Source organism: Musa acuminata, chromosome BXJ2-6, assembly GCF_036884655.1.
Source record: "Musa acuminata AAA Group cultivar baxijiao chromosome BXJ2-6, Cavendish_Baxijiao_AAA, whole genome shotgun sequence".
NCBI classification, from domain to species: Eukaryota; Viridiplantae; Streptophyta; class Magnoliopsida; order Zingiberales; family Musaceae; genus Musa; species Musa acuminata.
The window spans coordinates 10,650,129-10,665,759 of record NC_088343.1 but is presented as its reverse complement, the minus strand read 5'-3'; the positions used below and the strand labels follow the sequence as shown (position 1 = coordinate 10,665,759).

The 15,631-nt window shown below is 49.0% G+C and overlaps 2 protein-coding genes across 2 annotated transcripts; one reads left to right on the top strand and one right to left on the bottom strand.

Annotated features, from left to right (window-relative positions):
- Window positions 1-3,168: 3,168 nt before the first annotated feature.
- On the bottom strand, window positions 3,169-4,469 carry LOC135613486 (1-aminocyclopropane-1-carboxylate oxidase-like). The gene is made up of 3 exons (XM_065110520.1): window positions 4,288-4,469; window positions 3,952-4,187; window positions 3,169-3,859 (listed from the first exon to the last, which is right to left on the bottom strand). Exons 1-3 carry the CDS (start codon window positions 4,387-4,389, stop codon window positions 3,274-3,276), a joined length of 924 nt encoding a protein of 307 aa, XP_064966592.1. The 5' UTR covers window positions 4,390-4,469; the 3' UTR covers window positions 3,169-3,273.
- An 8,384-nt stretch (window positions 4,470-12,853) lies between these two features.
- LOC135613842 (uncharacterized) lies at window positions 12,854-14,881 on the top strand. Its single transcript, XM_065110861.1, has one exon. It carries the CDS (start codon window positions 12,854-12,856, stop codon window positions 14,879-14,881), a length of 2,028 nt encoding a protein of 675 aa, XP_064966933.1.
- Window positions 14,882-15,631: the final 750 nt, after the last annotated feature.

Sequence of the window (15,631 nt, the reverse complement as noted above, 5' to 3'; positions counted from 1 at the left end):
TACAGTTGATGATGCTGAACCAACTGAACAAGCACCTCCATCACCGGTTGAGATTCCATTGAGAAGATCCACTAGAGAGTGACAACCATCTACCAGATATCCTCCACATGAGTATGTTATGCTTACTGACGGGGAAGAGCCAAAAACTTATCAAGAAGCTATTCTACATGAGCATAAGAATGAGTGGGTTAAAGCCATGCAAGAAGAGATGAGATCCTTACTTGAGAACCACACCTATGACTTGGTAAATTTGCCTAAAGATAAGAAAGCTCTAAAAAATAAATGAGTTTACAAATTGAAGACCGAAAATAATAGATCATAACAAAGATATAAGGCACGATTAGTTGTGAAAGGATTCGGTCAGAAGAAAGGGATTGACTTTGAATAAATATTTTCTCTAGTGGTGAAAATGTCCTATATCCGAGTTATTCTTGGTTTGACTACCCGTTTGAATTTAGAAGTTGAGCAACTTGATGTGAAAATAGCATTTCTTCATGGTGATTTAGAAGAAAAATTTACATGGAGCAACCAGAAGGTTTCAAAATCAAGGGAAAAGAAAATCTAGTGTGTAAGCTTAGGAAAAGCTTATATGGACTCAAACAGGCATCTAGACAATGGTACAAGAAGTTTGATTCCTTTATGATGAGCTAAGGGTATGATAGAACCACATCTGATCATTGTGTGTTTATGAAGAAATTTTCAGATGTTGATTTTATTATTCTACTACTATATGTTAATGATATACTGATTATTGGTCATGATGTTGGAAAAATTGAAAAGCTTAAAAGAGAGCTAAGTAAGTCTTTTGCCATGAAAGACTTGGGATCGGTAAAACAAATACTTGGCATGAAGATTCTTCGTGATAGGAAGAAAAGGAAGATTTGGCTATCTCAGGAGACTTACATTGAAAAGGTTCTTGAAAGATTCAATATGAGTAAAGCTAAAGTAGTTTGTTCTCCACTTGCCGATCATTTGAAGCTTAGTTCGAAACAATGTCCTACAAGTGAGAAAGAAAAAGAAGAAATGTTCGGCGTACCTAACTCATCTGTAGTAGACAGTTTGATGTATGCTATGGTTTGTACTATGTCAGATCTAGCTCATGCAGTTGAAGTTGTTAGCCGATTTCTCTCTAATCCTAGAAAGGAATATTAGGTAGTAGTGAAATAGATATTAAGATATTAAGATATTTATGTTTTGGCAATGATGAACCTGTGTTAGAAGGGCACACAATTGCAGACATGAAAGGTGATACTGATTCCAGGAAATCCACTTCGGGGTTCTTGATGACATTTACAGGGGAGCAGTCTCTTGGCAATCAAAGTTACAGAATTGTGTTGCTCTATCAACCACAGAAGTAGAATACATAGTAGTTACTAAAGCCTACAAGGAAGCTTTATGGATGAAAAAGTTTATACATGAATTGGGTTTGAAACAGGAAGGATATACTGTTTACTATGATAGTCAGAGCGTCATTCACCTCTCTAAGAATTCAACATATCATTCTAGATCCAAGCATATTTATGTGAGATATCATTGGATTCGTGATGTGCTGGAGATGAAAGAATTACAGTTGGAAAAAGTGCATACCAATGAGAATGGTTCAGATATGTTGACAAAGTCTTTACCTAAGGAGAAGCTTGAAGCATGTAGGCGAAGAGCGGGCTTGGTATAGCCCACCATATGAGCTGGAGAGGGAGAATTGTTGGGTCCAGCCCATATGTGGGCTTGGTCAATTGAGCCTTTTGAGCCCAAATCAAAGAAATTAAAAAGAGGGAGAGATAGGGCTATGAATGGGCAGCGTGAGGGCAACGACAGAGTTCAATGAACGTGTGCAGCAGCAACGATGTGGAGAGAGAGAAAGATTAGGAGTTTTCTACTTGACGATCAGTGGCCAAACGTTGTTAGTTTTGGCCCAAATTTTATGCAGAGAATCCTTGCAGCAAGCTCTATAATCTTAATAGTGTTGATATGTAGTTTACCCTCTCTGAGATACTTTCCTGCTATATCCACTTTGTGAGACTTAGAATTATCTGTTGATGAGATCCATCCTATAAGATGATGATTTGCTATTCTTAAGCCAAAATCTATGTTCTTGATGTTATTGTAATCCTCTAGTTATTCTAGAAAAGATTTATTATAAACCTGTTATCATTACTATTGATAGTGGAAGTTTGAGGTGGACTACGGTCCCGTGGTTTTTCCCGCATTGGGTTTTACATGTTAAAATTTGGTCTTACTGTGTGATTGTTTTATTGGCAATATTGTTTATATTGTTTTGGTTGATATTAGCATTTTGATATCAAGTTGGTATTTTGATGAGGAACCCATTTTGATACACGAAGAGGGAAAAAAATTATTCCGCTTTAATAGGTTTTTCCCAACATGCCTAAATCGTGTGACACCATTGCGTGTCCGTCCGCAAAGGTCAGCCTCCTTGAAATCTCCCATAGTCCCTTAAGACCTACAAAAGAGAAAACGGGTTAGAGAAATCGCCTCACTCGGGATCCACAAGCAAACATATCATAAAACACTTCATAGCCAATGCAAATTACAAACAAACTTTACAAGCTCTGAATGGTTGCACAACAAAGAGTTAAAATGGTCCACTACATACCAAAATCTCTCACAAGTGTCCACATGACACTAATCTTTATTTACAAACCTAAAACGGCTACTAAACCCAACTAAAATAAGGTTATTAACTCTTTGACCATTCCTCTACATGTACAGAGCATAAACAAACCAAAAGACACGGACATACATAAACATTATATCAAACATTCTATTTATAATTTTGTCGGTTAGACAAATGAAAAAATTGGTAGGTCAACAAAGAAGAGAGACTATGATCATCAAACAATAAGGAAGGAGAAGTCGAAAAGGTTTAATATCATGATTAATTGAAGAACTTGTAAAGAGTCATGATTTTTTTCATTAAGGTGTTGTGTATTTATACAAATTTTAAGAATTTTTTTTCTTAATTATATACTCAAAATTACTCAATTAAAATATACAGATTGATCTTTAAATTATAGATTTATTTAAGATATAAGAAATACAAAAATATCATTTTATATTTATCTCTATCGTGATTTAAATAATATCATTTTATATTTACCTTTGTCATTATTTCTATTAACATGAAAGAACCGTACAAATCAGAACATATGTGATCAAAGTCGAGAGGCTGACGACTCGTTTTATTCATTACATGCGAAGAATTAAATCGAAGAAACAATACATCGTAATGAACAACGTGCACTTTTGCTATCCTCACACTGCTGTCACTGCCGCGAACCGCGGTTCCTTGGCCAAGAACTTTTGCTTCACGTACACATCCATGTAGTCCCCGAAAACGTACTTGGGGTACAGCGTTGTAGCAGAGTCGTCCTTGTTGGTCCCTGGAGCGATGGTGGCCTTCAAGGAGGGGTTGTAGAAGGAAGCGATGGAGCGGCGGTTGCCGTCGTTGGTCGTCAGCACGCGGTGCCACACGCTCTTGTACCGCCCGTTGCTGAGGACTTCGATCTGGTCTCCCGTGTTGATGACGATGGCATTGGCCACTAGCTGCACGTCGATCCACTGCCCGTCTTTAAGGATCTGCAGGCCGCCCACTTGGTCGTCTTGGAAGAGGAGGATGACGCCGCCTGCGTCGGTGTGGGCGCGAAGGCCGTTCACCATGTCCAGGCGCGGGCACGGTGGGTAGTGGCTCACCTTGGTGCCGAAGAAGGGTTGATGCTCGCCGTTTCCGGAGAATGAGTTCCTGATGGAGCCCTTCTCGAACCCCAGATTCTCATCCATTACTTCCATCACCTTCTCAGCCAGCTTCCTCAGCTCTTCCCTGTACTCCTTCATGGTCTCCCTGCAAGATTGCGCATGAAGAGCGCATACGTTAGGCACTTATAACTACATATCAATTAGCCTGACGAGCCCTGCGTGGAAGTTGATGATCACCTGAACTCTGGAGGGTTGGCCGGCCACTCGTTGTCATCCTGGAGAAGGAAGACATCCTCCCAATCCACGTTATCCAAGGGCTTAGCATCGGCGACGTCGCTTTCTTCTTCCACCAGCTTGTTCAACAGCTGCACAGGTTTGGATGCCTTGAAGCCCTCCGCTCTGAGCCTGTAGCAATCGGAGCACACCTTCTTAACGCGTTCCAAGAGCTCCACCGGAATCCCATGGTTCACCAGCTGCAAACAGGTCAGGTAGATTCCTCTGCTTTAGTACCAGCGTCAACTCGAAAAGATCCCAGTAAGGACAAAGAAGGAACCGGTCAAATGGGATGCAAACCTGAAAGAATCCCCATTCTTGGCATCCATTGGCAATCCGTGCCAAGGTTTCAGCTCTTTCCTTCCCCTCCAACTTCGAGAAATCGATGACTGGAATGGCCATTTCTAGCGAGGAGGAGATGATGCTCTGGTTGAAAATTATGCTTCTGTATTGCTTCTCGAATGGATCGGATGAAGAGAAATGGAGCCAACTGGGACCTTTTATACTGCATCAAGCTTCCATATCAGATCTCACATACCAATCAGAGGAAATAACCGGGAACTAAGCCGTGTTCCTGGTCAAACCTTTTCTCCATGGTCAACTAAACCGCCATCTTGTCCCATCTACGAGGAGATCAGCTCATGAAATAAACGACCAAAACGTTACGATGCAGCTCGACTTTGGAAAATGTGAGGTCACGTCGATAAGATGTCTACCCAAAAATCCCCTACTATACCGAATGTTGACCGGCTTTGACTATGAACCCTACTCGAGGCTTCCTGGTTTCCATCGTGGCTATACGATATATTTCGTTTCTTCAATACATCGCTTACAAGCTCCTCCATGTTTTCAGTCTTGAGATCATGTACTCAAATTATTTAATCAAATTTATATTTAAATATAAGATTGATTGACGATGTAACAAATATAAGAATATCTTTTTATGTTTACCTTTATTATCTTCTTAGATCATGCTCTTGCAAGATTGAGCTTTCGTCAATGATGTCAATCTTAGACCGACATTTCAAAAGGTAGTCGATGACTTTTATTGCTAATATGATCATCACAATGAATTAAAATTATACTTGATTTGAAATTTGAAAGAAAGTAAGGAGAGATTAACTATTGTTGATTGCATGATGACAAATGACCAAGACGACGATGCCACAGGAGTAGTAATTGAAGCAAACAAGATTAGTAGGCTGATTTGTGAAATTGATGATTGTTCATAAATGTTATATTTATACGTCTCAGGCGGGCAGGCCGCGCAGAGGAGGTGGTCTCGGGCGACATGAGGTCGAGGAGCACGTCTCGGGCGGGCAGACCGCGCAAAGGAGGTGGTCTCAAGCGACATGCAGCCGAGGAGCACGTCTCGAGCGTGCAGACCACGCAGAGGAGGTGGTCTCGAGCGACATGTAGCCGAGGAGCACGTCTCAAGCGGGCAGGCTGTGTAGAGGAGGTGGTCTTGGGCGACATGAGGCCGAGGAGCACGTCTCAGGCGGGCAGACCGCGTAGAGGAGGTGGTCTCGGGCGACATGCAGCCGAGGAGCACGGCTCAGGGGGGCAAGCCACGCAGAGGAGGTGGTCTCGGGCAACAAGCAGCCGAGGAGCACGTCTCAAGCGGGCAGGCCACACAGAGGAGGTGGTCTCGGGCAACAGGCAGCCGAGGAGCACGTCTCGGGCGGGTAGGCCGCGTAGAGGAGGTGGTCTCGGGCGACATGCAGCCGAGCAGCACATCTCGAGCGGGCAGGCCGCGTAGAGGAGGTGGTCTCGGGCGACATGAGGCTGAGGAGCACATCTCAGGCAGGCAGACAGCGCAAAGGAGGTGGTCTCGGGCGACATGCAACCGAGGAGCACGTCTCGGGCGGGCAGGCCGCGCAGAGGAGGTGGTCTCAGGTGACATGCAGCCGAGGAGCACGTCTCAGGCGGGCAGGCCGCGCAGAGGAGGTGGTCTCGGGCGACATGCAGTCGATGAGCAATTTGTCTTCAACCAGCGACCCGTTATGCGGTGATGTGCGGACGCAGGGGGCCTAGTAATTCTCGGTCTGTGCGAGAGCCCAGGAGACGGTCACTTTCGGGAGTCGCCGGTTCCCGAAACTGAGAAGTCTAGTGCTTCGACCTCCGCACCACGCACCTATTGGCCGCCACGTCAGGCCGCATTTATGGCGGAGTGACGTCTGGTCTTCCTAACGTGCTCTGGGAGGGGAAAGGTCGTTGGCGAGATTTTGTCTATAAGTAGCGTGCAGTATGCTTCCTGCACGCCTCCTTGCATTCGCTCAGTTGTTTCTCCGGACCCCCTATTGCTTCGTTCGCATCGACCATTCCCCCTCCCCCTCGAAAGGTTAGTAAGGATGGTGTCTCCTTCCTCTTCTCCTCTGCCTTCTTCCCCTTTCATTTCGGGTAATGAGAAAAAAATGATTCCGCCGAGCCCAAACTCATCGTCCGATGGGAAGGCGGCCCGGGCCCTTGAAACCTAATGTGGCCGCACGACCTCGACTCCACAGTGAGCGAGTCGTCGCTTGGCACCCTCCAGGAGCGCTATGGCATCCCAAAGGAATTCGTCCTTCTAGCCCCCGAGCCCGGGCAAAGGGCGTATGACCCAATCCCGAAGGGTTTCGCCCTAACAGTAGATGCCTTTGAGGCTAGGTTACGCCTCCCTCTGCATCCGGTCATCAATTCCTGCATCTCATGGTGGCGTATCTCTCCGTCACAAATGGCGCCGAACTCCTGGCGCTATCTGGTGGCATTCCTTGGAGAGTGCCACTACGCCAACATTACCCCGACCCGATCTCTTTTTCTCTCCTGTTTTCACCTTTCTAAGGGGTCGGGGGGTTACTACCTATCCGACCGATCGGGCTTTCGGGTTAGTGGGGCTCCTTCCAGCAATAAGGGATGGAAGGGGCACTTCTTCTTTGTTTTCCGTGCAGAGGGTTGGAGCTTCGGGCTCCGATGGGCGACGCGTGTGATCGACAACACTGCCTCGGCTCTGAGCGACGAGGAGTACCGGGGGCTCCGGAGGCCCAAAGAGATTCTCCCAGCCTCGAGAGCGATCCGAAGCATGACTGAACAGTGGCTGGTTGAGGCGGGTCTTAGCCCGATGCCTCGAGGTATGCCTTAGTTGTCACGCCCCTCAAAATATGCATGATTTTTAAAATTTTCGTCACAGACCAATCCAGGATCCAAACTAATAACGTTTGAGGACACTGAAAACATTCTATTCATATTCACATCCATAAAACCTGTGCAGTTTATAATCATATATCACATCACTCGATAATTCACATTTATGGCAACCCAAGCCAACTTGACAAACATGAACAATATTTATAAATCCACAAGCTAAATAAATTATACAATCGGAACTCCAACTATTCACCACAAGTTCATATCACCATAAATTAGACTTAACATTCTGAAATTCCAAATAAGAGAGATCTCCTAACACTTTGACACAGTATATCCATTTCGGTTCAACGACAACATTTCATTACATACAAGACATACTTATACAACAATATCGTAATAACCAATCAGACTTGCCCATTATTCTGAATAGCTATCCACTGCCTCAGCCCAAATCAAACATCTCGAAGAGTGACAAGCTGACCTGAAAGATTTATATAACAACGGAGTGAGCCAAAAACGGCTCAGCAAGTGACAAAGCATATTTAGAACAAAAGGAACGGTTTCAAACGAGTAAGGTATCATAATGCAAGGCAGAATACAAGAATTCTCAAGGATACCATCTCAATAGATACCAAATCATACGTATCATGTCATTCAAAACATATTTGATCCATAACGAATGGGGCATAGAGTAATTGGAACATATCAATGGCAGATAGGACATTTCAGAACATATCAGTTCATAGCAAATGGAGCACAGAGTAATTGGAGCATATCAATGGCATATGAAATGTTCCGGAGCATATCAACGGCATATGGAACATTTCGAAGCATATCATCAGTGAATGAAGCATTTCAGAGCATATCGAAAACAAATATCGTACAGAAGCTCAAACGTCGTCTTTGACGTTGCAAACATATCAATCTTATCCAAAGCATGTACAGAAACACATAACCAAAGCTCTGGATATCATATCAAACATACAGAAGGTGTAGTGGGATCTCAGTCAGAATGTGATTCATCCATTTCTGAATGACCACCTGACAAAAGTCTCCCACGTCTGGGAGCTCCATCCACCCACGTCTAGGTGAAGTCAAAGGGGGCCGGCAGAGCATCGCAGGCTCTAAGCAATATCCCACATAGCGGGACCCCACATAGCGGGCAAATAAGCGCATACCAGAATATCCCACATAGCGGGACCCCACATAGCGGGCAAATCAGCGCATACCCTTTACCATTTCTGGCAAAGGTCCAGACAATCCCACACACCAGAGTACAAAAGGACAGTTTCAACAATAAGTAGCATATATCGGAAGCACACGCGGAACAACAAACGTACATGTGCCTTTACGAGTCAATCCGAAGTAAGCAATAATCTTTCACAAGTATATTCAGATTTGAAGGGAATTGAAAGCAAGGGCACATATGGAATCCAAGCAATCACAAATAACTCAATTCAATAAGAAGATTTGATGAATTCAATGTCCAAAGGAATGAAACTGGAATAGGCACATATCGAAAGCAAATGCGGAACAATAGGATATACATGTGCCTATATGAGTCAATACGATATAGCATAAACGTTACACAACAGTTTTCAAGAATGCAATAATTTTAAGAACAAGAGCATACAAGAATTCAAAGTAGTAATATAAAGCTCAATTGAATAAGAAGGCTAAAGGATATCAATTTCCAAAGGAATGAAACCAGAATATGAGAAATCGACCAAAGCTCGATTTCTGGCAGAATACAGAAGGCACATTGAACAAATGATTCAAACTATCAATCGTGCTCCAATTTACTCAGAAATAATCATTGGATAATATTTTCAGATAAGACAGGCTTCATATGAATTGAACTGTCCAACAGAGAGAGTTACAAATAATTTGGTAAGCAAGTGTCGTAGAACAAAATCTCTGTTGGCAGAATTCATAATGTCAGATTCAACAGATAACTGGGCAGGTGTTTGGATTTCAGATCTTTCAATCCATATATCAAAGAAAGGTCTACGAGTCTAGTTTCCAATGAAATCAGTTTTGAACAAATCAGAGTTTCCACAAAGTCTTATAGGCAGTTCGGTATCAAAAGATCAGAATCTCAAAAGTTGCACAGATTCGAATCGTTACATGTAAACAGGAGATATAACAAATGCAAGGCTAGTACAATTCAAAGTTCCTCATAATCAAAGCAAATGTAGAGATAAAAATGACAGTGAGGAAGATCAGGATACTTGCAATAAGACATATCAGAGCAATTATAGGAGAAACGATCAGGGAACTTGCAATAGAAAGGATCGAAACAAGTGGGAAACTTGCCTTTCAATGATTTCGATCCGAAGATCCAAAGAAGGTGCCAGCCCAAATCCTTCTACTTTTTCTCCGTGTCCTCTCTCTGTTTCGTTTTGTGCTCCCGTTTTCTTCCTTTCTTCCTAACTACATCACGTGTCGAACATCGAGGCACAGTCACCTGCTCTCTCTTACTCTCATTCCTTCTTTTTTTCTTTCCCAAACGCAGCTGCCACAGCCGCCGCCGCTGCCGCTGCCACAATCGCAGCCACGACCGCAACTGCGGTCACAACCGCAGCCCCCTTCCACTGCACTATTTCCTTCTTCCCTTCTCTCGTTCCTACTCTTTCTCTTTCCCCAAAGCAGCTACTGCAGCCACCACCGCTGCCGCAGCTACCGCAGCCAACGTTGCAGCCGCAGCCGGAGTCGCAGCCACGGCCGCAGCCACCACATTCGCAGCCTCTTCTTCCTCCCCTGCTCATCTTCCTCTCCTTCTTCTCTTCCAACTGCAGCTGCCATCGCCGCAGCCGTAGCCCCTTCTCTTCTTCCTCTCCTTCCCTTCTTCCTTTCTCTTCTTCTTCCTTTCCTTCTCTTCTTTCCCAGCTGCATGCTGCAGTCGCAGCCTCAGCCACGGCCACAGCCTTTTCTTCCTCCCCTGCTCATCTTCCTCTCCTTCTTCTCTTCCAACTGCAGCTGCCATCGCCGCAGCCGCAGCCCCTACTCTTCTTCCTCTCCTCCCCTTCTTCCTTTCTCTTCTTCTTTCCCTGCCACAGCTGCAGCTGCCACAACCGCAGCCGCAGCTACTTTCTTCCCTTCTCCTCTTCCTTTTCCTTCCTTTCTTCTTCTTCTCTTCTTCTCCTTCCTCCCCTTCTTCTCCCCGCTGCAACTGCTGCAGTCGCGGCCGCAGCCACGGCCGCAACCTCTCCCTCCTCCCCTGCTCATCTTCCTCTTCTTCTTCTCTTCCAGCTGCAGCTGCCATCGCCGCAGCTGCAGCCCCTTCTTCCCCGGCGTCACACACACCCTCTCCTCTGTTTCCTCTGCAGGAAACAGAGGTATCACACCTCTTTCTCTTCCTCTTCTTCTTCTTCTCCTCTTCCCCTCTTCCCTTTTCCTCCCCAAGGCCACACATCTCCTCGCTGCAGCCTTGCCGCAGCTATCTTCTTCTTCTTCTTCTTCTTCTTCCCTTTTCATCCTCAACGCCCCACACATCCTCTCCTCTGTTTCCACCTGCGGGAAACAGAGGTGCTGCAGCCCTGGCTGCTGCAGCTGCCTCTCTTTTCCCTCTTCTTCTCCTTCTCTTCTTCTCCTCTACCCTTTTCCTCCCCAAAGCCACACACCTCCTCGCTGCAGCCTTGCCGCAGCTATCCTCCTCTCTTCTTCTTCTTCTTCTTCTTCTTCTTCTTCTTCTCTTCTCCCTCTTCTTCCTCTCTTCTTCTCCCCACGCCCCACAGCTCCTCGCTGCAGCCCTCGCTGCAGCCACCTCCTCTTCTTCTTCTTCTTCTTCTTCTTCTTCTCTTCTCCCTCTTCTTCCTCTCTTCTTCTACCACTCTCCTTCTTCGGTTTTCCCTTTTTTTTTTTCTTTTTTTGCAACTTAGCAGTTTAGTCCTTGTAATTTCTATATTTACATATAGGTCCTCCAATTTACATATAAATCTTTATTAATAATTTTTAAAAGCGAGGGATATTACATTAGTGGGTAGCGTTAGGGTTTTTCTCTAGGGATCGTTCGGCGTACTAACCAATGTTGTTACTTTTTGTGCAGAAATGGTGAATCTCCGAGCAGTGCACGGGGGACGGGCTCCGTCAGCACCATCCACACGCCCACCGACCAAGCCGAGGGTTGGCTCGAAGGATGCACACATGGATATCGAGGTCGGTCGGCCTCGGAAGAGGGTGAAGACTTCAACGCCGAAGGCGCCGGATGAGGCAGTGGTATAGCCGACGGGAGCCATAAATGCACCGGCCGGACACGCGGGGAGGAGCCGCAGGGCGAGGTGAGGCCGGCCCCAGTAAGGAGGCGGCAGGGAAGGCACCTCAAGAGCCTTCTATCCGTGAGCTTTGCCGCCTCCCGGTGGGAACATAGGACGAGCCCTACCAGACGCGGGTGGTGGGCGACCTTTCGCAAGGCCAAGCCTCGGACCTGCTGGGGAGGCTTCACCCGAGGGAACTGGGTGTGGGCCGACGGGGATTCTGCAGCCTCGTTTGTCCGTGGGGGGCTTCACCCGGACATAGCTCGAGACCTGTACACTCTGCCCTCTGTGGTCCTCCTCGGGAATTCGGCCAAGTCGCTGCTTTGGGTAAGCATTACACCCCTGGCCTCTTTGTTAGTGTGCGAGAGGTACCGTCCTGACTTCTTTCTCTGCATGGTCACCATTACGCCGTAACATTGATGGACCGCGTCCGTGACGCGAGCCAGGTGATCGACTTTTTGAGCGACCGCAATGCCGATCTCCGGAAGTAGATCGAGGAGGTCCGCGCAGGGGCGGCTCCTGAAGCGGTCGAAGTGGCCGAGCAGCGTGCCTCGGATCTGGAGGCGGAGTCGACGCACCTCCGATCTGAGCTTGATAGGGGTAAAAACAAATAAGACATGATGCACCGGATTTGACGTAACACCGCCCCATATCAGCCACCCCCAAACGGCACACCGCGCCAAGAGACGAGCATTAATACCAGCGTAACGCGCACCCTCACCGACCATACCCGCACGACCTCATCATGCTGACCCTGCACGACCGGATAGGGCAGGGGAAAGTGTCGACCAAGGCTTGCCATACCCTACGGCGACTCGGCCTTACCGCGTAATGCCCACAACGGCAACGGACTCGATCAGGTGTACGGCCCTGCCCCGGCAGGATGGCGCGTCAGGTAACATCGAGCTCACCTATAAATACCCTCGGGCTCCAAGCAGGCAGGGTAAGCGGAAAAACACACGATTCCATCTAAGACTCCCCTCTTCATTTCTAACTTGATCGTCAGAGGGGTCGGGCCGAATTACCGACCCGACCAGTGTGCAGGTACTCGACCGAAGCCGACCCGACCCGGCGACGCGGAGCACTTCCGCCCGATTCCCCGTAACCGGTCACCCCGGGGATCCCGAGAGGAGCTTCACCTGATCCTGGCTGCTCGGACCCTCGAACCAACCGTGCCGACCCTGAGGTAACGGCTAAAAAAGTTACCTGCCGTAACAAATTGGCGCTAGAAGGAGGGCCTTCGAATGGCAAGCGATCAGTGAATCCACTTTGGCAAGCCCCCAACTGTTGGGCTCCCCACCCAGGGGGAACACCCCCCGCACAATGAAACTCGTGACAAGCGCCCTGCAACGGCATCAGAACGATACTGGCAATTGTTCAATGACCCAGGCTTGTCACCTCCCGACGACGCACCCGCTGGCCCATCGCCGGTGTCTCCCGAGGCCTTTCACGACCTCGCTCATCAAGTCCGAGCCCTAACGAGCATGGTGCAGACCATCATCCCGATTGTCTCGCAGCGAACCACTCTGCACGTGGCTCACCCTTCACAGCAGCAGGAAACCCACGACCGCACTCACATACCCCTCTCCGAGCTCCCTGGCTCGCCTCAGAACCCGATAACTCGGCCCGGGAGCCGGGAGGCAGAAGACACAGCGAGCCACCCCGGGCGCGAGGCTCCGTCTGCCGACTCCACGAATGCCCTAAGAGCCCAGCTACGCCTCGTCAGTCAAAGACTCGACGAGGTACAACAGGAAGTCCGTAAGTCGAAAGGAGAGCTCGGGACGGACGGGCAGCAAGGATCCCCGTTCACCCCCGAGATCCAAGACCAGGCGATCCCATCACATTTCCGCCTCCCCTCGTTGGACACGTATGACGGTGCTGCCGACCCAGCAGACCACGTGGCCGCTTTTCGCGCCCAGATGGCGCTATACGGGACTTCCGATGCTTTGATGTGCAGGGCGTTCCCGACAACCCTGCGGGGTCCGACCCGCGCATGGTATGGCGGCCTGAGGGCCGGGACCATCACCTCCTTCGACCAACTCGCCAAAGACTTCGAGCTTAGCTTCCTGGCTTACGCTCGACCAAAACCGTCCGCAGCATTGCTCCTCGGACTCAATCAAGGGGAGGACGAGCCCCTCTCCCTTTTTGTGAACCGCTTTATGACACAAATCCGCGGACTATCGGATGCTCACCCCTCTCTACTGATGCAGGCGTTCATGACAGGCCTGCGGCCCTCCCGGTTCTTCTGGTCTCTCGTGGAGCGACCCCCTGCTGCGATCCCCGAAATGATTCAACGTGCTGGCCAATTTATCGCCGCGAAGACATGGATGGCTGGAAAGCGGGAAGAGCACAAAAAAGTCAAAACGGAGCCGCCCCGACAACAGCAGCCCATCGCCTCCCGACGCAAGTTGGATAGGTCTGACCCAAGACCTCCTTCCCCCACCTTGAATTCCTCACGGACGGAAATATTTCTCCACGAGAAGGGGAAGGGACTACTCACGGAGCCCCACCCGATGAGGAGCCCACGAGAACTCGCGGACCGCTCAAAATACTACCGATTCCATCGGCAGCATGGGCATGACACCGAGCAGTGTCGTGAGCTAAAAAGGCAGATCGAGGAGCCCATCCGCCGAGGGCATCTCGGCCACTACCTTCTGCCGAACAAGGAGCCATCGCCTCACCCCGGGGGCCCCATCGAGAGACACATTGATGTAATCGCTGGCGGCCCCGCATCAGGAGGGGGCTCCATGTTAGGGAGAAAGGCATACGCCCGAGCCGCTCCTGATGTGACCCCTGGGCACGGGCCCGAGCCTGAAATCACCTTCCCGACCGGGGTCTCCAGGCAGCCCGAGCACGACGACGCCCTCGTAATATCAGCAAGGGTGGCCAACGCGCAGGTGAAGAGGATCATGGTCGACACGGGGAGTTCAGCCGACATACTCTACTTTGACGCCTTCCAGAAGCTCGGCTTAGCCAAGGAAAGCATGCGCCCAATGGGTTCAGCGTTCACTGAGTTCACGGGAGATTCAATATCACCTTTGGGGGCTATCACTTTGCCTTTAACCCTGGGGATCCCGCCAAGGTCAAAAACGGTGATGACCACCTTTTTGGTGGTCGACCTTCCTACGGCCTACAATGCCATACTGGGACGGCCGACCCTCGATAAAGTCAGAGCCGTCGTCTCGACCTACTACCAAACCATTAAGTTCCCGACTCACGCAGGGGTCGGAGAAGTCATCGGAAGCCCCCGAGAGTCCAGGCGGTGCTACCTAACTGCCGTTTCGCTACACAAGAGGACCAGGGTCGAGCCACCGCTGGAGGACCCACGGGAGACAAAAAGGCCGGCCCCTCATCCCGAGCCGAAGGGGCCCACCATTGATGTGCCGTTACAAGAAGCTCGACCCGACCAAACGGTCAAGGTGGGTTCGGAGCTACCCGAACAGGAACGAGAGCAGCTCGCGGCCTCCTACGGGAAAACGCCGACATCTTCGCTTGGTCCCCGTCTGATATGACGTGCGTCGACCCAAGGGTGGCGCAGCACCACCTCAACATCCCACCTGACGCTCGCCCGGTAAAACAAAGACCCAGACGGCAGGCCCCTGATCGGCAGCAGGCTATACGAGAGGAGGTGGCCCGTCTCTTAGCAGCAGGCTTCATAGAGGAAGCCAAGTATCCTCAATGGCTGTCCAATGTAGTCCTTGTGAAAAAACACAATGAGAGTTGGAGGATGTGCGTTGACTACACCAGTCTCAACAATGCATGCCCGAAAGATTGCTACCCCCTCCCAAGAATCGACCAGTTGGTCGACGCAACAGCTGGACACGCACGCCTCTCTTTCATGGACGCCTATTCAGGATACAACCAGATCAGGATGGCGCCCGAAGACAGCGAACACACGACCTTCCTCACCGACCAAGGGGCGTACTTCTATAAGGTCATGCCGTTCGGGTTGAAGAACGCCGGGGCCACGTACCAGAGGACGGTGAACAAAATGTTCGCCCATCAGATCGGAAGGAACATGGAAGTGTACGTGGATGACATGATCGTGAAAAGCCAAAAGACCGAAGCCCATATTGCCGACCTGGCCGAGGCGTTCGACACGCTACGCAAGTTCGGCATGCGGCTCAACCCCACAAAATGCGCCTTCGGTGTCACCTCCGAGAAATTCCTCGGGTTCATTATACATGAAAGGGGAATTGACGCCAACCCGGAGAAAGTCCGAGCGATCATCAACATGCAGTCACCCCGGACGATCAAAGACC